The 4,745-nt window shown below is 49.1% G+C and overlaps 1 protein-coding gene across 2 annotated transcripts in view; it reads right to left on the reverse strand.

Moving 5' to 3' along the window:
• Positions 1–3,108: 3,108 nt before the first annotated feature.
• ZNF135 (zinc finger protein 135) overlaps positions 3,109–4,745 on the reverse strand; it is a 10,472-nt gene continuing 8,835 nt past the window's right edge. For both annotated transcript variants that reach the window (XM_049621886.1, XM_049621888.1), the window contains one exon: positions 3,109–4,745. This exon is cut by the window's right edge and continues 720 nt beyond it. In XM_049621886.1, the coding sequence (XP_049477843.1) occupies positions 4,126–4,745 (620 nt within the window). In that variant the 3' untranslated portion in view covers positions 3,109–4,125.

The raw sequence follows: 4,745 nt of genomic DNA on the forward strand, positions 1-4,745 counted from the left end.
GCGGGGCTCGAACTCACGGACCGCGAGATCGTGACCTGAGCTGAAGTTGGACGCTTAACCGACTGAGCCACCCAGGCACCCCTAAAATTTTTTTTAAAAAATGCTAAGTCTTGGGGCGCCTGGGTGGCGCAGTCGGTTAAGCGTCCGACTTCAGCCAGGTCACGATCTCGCGGTCCGTGAGTTCGAGCCCCGCGTCGGGCTCTGGGCTGATGGCTCGGAGCCTGGAGCCTGTTTCCGATTCTGTGTCTCCCTCTCTCTCTGCCCCTCCCCCGTTCATGCTTAAAAAAAAAAAAAAAAATGCTAAGTCCTGGGGCACCTGGGTGGCTCGGTTGAGTGTGTGACTCTTGATTTCAGTTCAGGTCACGATCCCAGGGTTGTGAGATTGAGCCCTACAGTGGGCTCTGCACTGAACGTGGAGCCTGCTTAAGATTATCCCTCCCCCCCACCCTCTTCCTTCCTCACAGGTGCTCTCTAAAATATTTTTTAAAACGCTAAGTCCTAAAATACCTCTAAAAATCACTTCAGAATTGCTTTTCTCAAACCACTACAAAAAACAAAACTACTGAAATGATGTCAGGATTTGTTTGCTGTTCCCTTGCCATCACCATCCTGAGCAAGACATAGTGGAACACACAAATGGGTGATTTATTCTACAGAAAGACACAAATATGGCCAGATGTTCCCACTGTTTATCTCAGAGGAAGCTGGGTTAGTTCAGGCTTTAGGGGCTTTGGATCTGTGCTGAGGGTTTCCCACCCAATGGGGTGGCCCATTGAGAAAGGTGCAGCAATCGGGAAACACAAGAAGGTGGCCTTGGTCTCTCCAATGGAGTTGGGAGGGCTGGAAAGTGTATAGATCATGGAGCCCTGAGCCAGGACTCAGAATGGACATAAGACACCTGGAGAGCTAGGGAGAGCCCGAGGTGCACGGGCACTAAGAATGGAATGGAGTTCATGGCTAACTTCCACAGGGTGGCTGAGGATGAATGGTCAAAGGGTTAGGGAAAGGTAAATCCCATAAATGGAAAACTGGCCAGATGGGAATAAATTTCAATGGCAAGAAGATGCTTAAATGCCTTCTGTTACAGATTGAATTGCATCCCCCCACCCCAAATTTATACACTTAAGTCCTAACCCTCAGTGTGACTGAATTTGGGGATAGGGCCTACAGGGAGATAATTAGGGTTAAATGAGGTCATAAACATCGGGCCCTCATCCCACAGGACTGATCTCGTAAGAAGGAGGCAGCAGCAATTTCTCTTTCATCACATGTGTGCAGAAGAAAGGCCATGGAACACTACCATCTTGTTTTGCTCACAGATTCAGCGGATCAGTAATTCGGAAAGGGCACAGCAGGGATGGCTTGTCTTTGCTTCACCATGTGTGAGACCTCGGCTGGGAACTTGAAGTCTGAGGTACCTTGAAAACTGTGGGGTTTGAGTCACCCTTGCACGCCTGATGCAGCTGGGAAGCTTGTGGGCTAGGACTGCTCACTGGAGCCCATACATGGAGCTTACCTGGCGTGGACATCCTGACCACACGGTGGCCTCCTGGTGGTGGGAACGTGTTTTTTTTTCTTAATGTTTATGTATTTTTGAGAGGTAGAGACAAAGCACCAGTTGGGGAGGGGCAGAGAAAGAGGCAGGCGCAGAATCCAGAGCGGGCTCCAGCCTCTGAGCTGTCAGCGCAGAGCCCGACATGGGGCTGGAACTCGTGAACCACGAGATCATGACCTGAGCCAAAGTCAGATGCTTAACTGACTGAGCCACCCAGGCACCCCAGTTGGGGCTTCTTACACGGGGCATCTCAGGATTCCAAGCACACGTGTCCCTGTGAGCAAGGTGTAAACTGCATGGCCTCTTCCGGACCTGTGTTCACCCCGTTCGTTTTCCCTTGTTGGTCTCCAACTTTTGTGTCAATAATTGAGACAGATCAGCAACTATCCAAGTAAGTTGGGCCCTCTAGTCAGGAATGCACTCGCCCCCGAAGTTTTTCTGACACTCTGGGTGTAACTTCTGTAACTTCTGTCACTGCTGTGGCACTGCTAGGGAGGGAGCCTTTTCGTTCCCGGAGGTAGGGCAGAAGTGACACTGTGTGAGCACCTCCTATGGTTCCTACTGCTGTGCTGTATTTCCTTTTGTATCCTTGTGGGGGCAGGTGAGCAGGAGCTGAGTGCGATGGCAGGAGCTCGCATGACTCAGTTTGTCAGTGACCTGGCATTTTCAGAGGGCTGCTGAAGAGTGTGTGGTTGGGGTCCATTTTTACTGAACTGCATTGGAATAGAGGAGCCTTAACATGTTTCCAAATGTAATGAATGTTCTGTTAAGAATTATATTCCTAGAGAGTCTGAACTATGCGCAATTGGCATGCCGTATTTTCTACACTGGATTCAGGGGTAGGAACCTGGTTTCCTTGAGAACAAGAAGCTACCTACACAAGGATAGAAGCACAGGGAAAGGAGGATATGTGTAATAATGGGAGGGGGACAAAATAGCTGCCCAGGGACCGAAGCTGAGCTGTCCTGTCCAGGATAGCCACTGGCCAGCTACGTGTGGCAAATGAGCATGTGAAAGGAGGCCACAGCCAAATGAGATGTCCTGCAGATGTAAAAGAAACTGGATTTGGAAGTTATAGTTAGTATACAAAAAGCAAACAAAACATCTCATTAGTGGTTTTTCATACTGATGTGTTGAAATGGTAACATTTGGGATATGTAAGGACAGATATTAATTTCACCTGTTGCTTGCTTTTTATTTATTTTTTAAATGTATTTATTTATTTTGAGAGAAAGAGGGCATGCGTGGGGGAGGGACAGAGAGAGAATCCTAAGTAGGCTCTGTGCTGTCAGCCCAGAGCCCGATGTGGGGCTCGATCCCACCAACTGTGAGACCATGAACTGAGCCGAAACCAGAGTCAGACACTCAACCGACTGAGCCACCCAGGCACCCTTCTTCTTGCTTTTTAAATAGGACTATTACAATATTTAAATTTACCAATGTGGCTTGCATTTTTACTGGAGACTGCTGTTTTCTTAAGTGGCTTTTAAGTGACTATGACATTCCAAAAACAAAAACAAAAAACTATTTTATTTTATTTTTTTTTTAAAAACAAAAAACTTTAAAAGAGAAGAGGCATTCCACAAGCATAGTGAGGACTATTGGAAGACTATTTAAAATACGCTCCCCCAAGGGAGAAATTTCAAGTTAACTGGAAGCTTATATCCCAGCATTGTGATTGGAAAATCAAGCCGACTGATATAACCCTGATGGCTGGTGACCAAATCCAGCCAATGTAACTTAAATATGGGCTCTAATGAGGATGGCAAGTCACCATGCCAAGTGTCATGGTTGTCAGAGAGGCTGCTGTTAGTGAATTCAGGACGCAGTTTAATACTATGGACCTTCAAGATATATTATACAAAAAACAAAAGCTTTTTAAAAAACACTGGGAAAGGGACTCAATGAAAAACAGTCAAGAGAAGATTAACTTGTACATTTCTCAAGAGAGAGAAACCTTGCAAAACATAAGGTTCCAATGTGGAGGTGCTGTTGTTCAGAAGATGGTGGCTTAACAAAGGAAAAAAAATCTTCCTTTTTGTGAATCTTCAACATGTGTTTCTAATGCCTGTGAGTCACCTGTAGAGAAATTCATAGTCGCCTTGCACCATTCATAAGCACGCCAAAGAACGTAATGTGCAATAATGATAGATTCTGCGTGTGGTTCCTGCATATGAAAAGCATTTGTTGGGTTTCTCACCACTTTGCAAACCTCTGGTTTGGAATAGTGTGAATCCTTGGACAGAAGCCATCCCCAGATCCACTACATTCCCCCACGCCCCCCATTTTTCTCTTTTGTAGGTTCTCTGATGTAGCATTAGCGGTCACTCATGACTGAAGGTCCTCAACTCCACACTTCCTACCACTGTTTGGACGGGCCGATATCCGGGGACGGATGACCTAGAGCTCGGTATTCCCACAATCATTTCCGTCATTCCTCTCTAAGGGTGCGGGAAGGCTTGCTTGTGCATATATTTGTGTTGTTTCCGTTAGGAATGAGGGGGCCAAGTTTGGTAAGGGATGAGCTATGACTTAAGGCTTTTCCGGGTCCGAGCAAATGTGAGGCGGGCCTACCCAGTATGAGTTCTCTGGTGCTTGGTGAGGGACGAGCTGTGTGTGAAGGCCTTCCCGCAGTCCCTGCACTCATATGGCTTCTCTCCCGTGTGGATCCGCCGGTGCTGCGTGAGGTGGGTGCTCTGCCTGAACGATTTCCCACAGTCCCGACACTCATAGGGCTTCTCCCCGGTGTGTGTGCGCTCGTGCTGGCTGAGCGACGAGCTGTGACTGAAGGATTTTCCGCACTCATTGCAGCCGTAGGGCTTTTCCTTGGTGTGGATCCTCTGGTGTTCCACGAGAAGGGAGCTCTGGCTGAAGGCCCTGCCGCACGCGTTACACTCGTACGGCTTCTCGCCCGTGTGCGTCCTCTGGTGCTGCACGAGCGGGGCCAGCTGGCTGAAGGCCCGGCCGCACTCGCGGCACTCGTAGGGCTTCTCGCCCGTGTGGATGCGCTGGTGCTTGGTCAGGGACGAGCTGTGGCCGAAGGCCTTGCCGCAGTCGCCGCACTCGTACGGCCTCTCCCCGGTGTGGACCCTCTGGTGCTGGGTGAGGTGCGTGCTCTGGCGGAAGGCCTTGCCGCACTGGCCGCACTCGTACGGCTTCTCCCCGGTGTGCGTGCGCTCGTGCTGGCTGA

This window comes from Panthera uncia, assembly GCF_023721935.1.
Source record: "Panthera uncia isolate 11264 chromosome E2 unlocalized genomic scaffold, Puncia_PCG_1.0 HiC_scaffold_19, whole genome shotgun sequence".
NCBI classification, from domain to species: domain Eukaryota; kingdom Metazoa; phylum Chordata; class Mammalia; order Carnivora; family Felidae; genus Panthera; species Panthera uncia.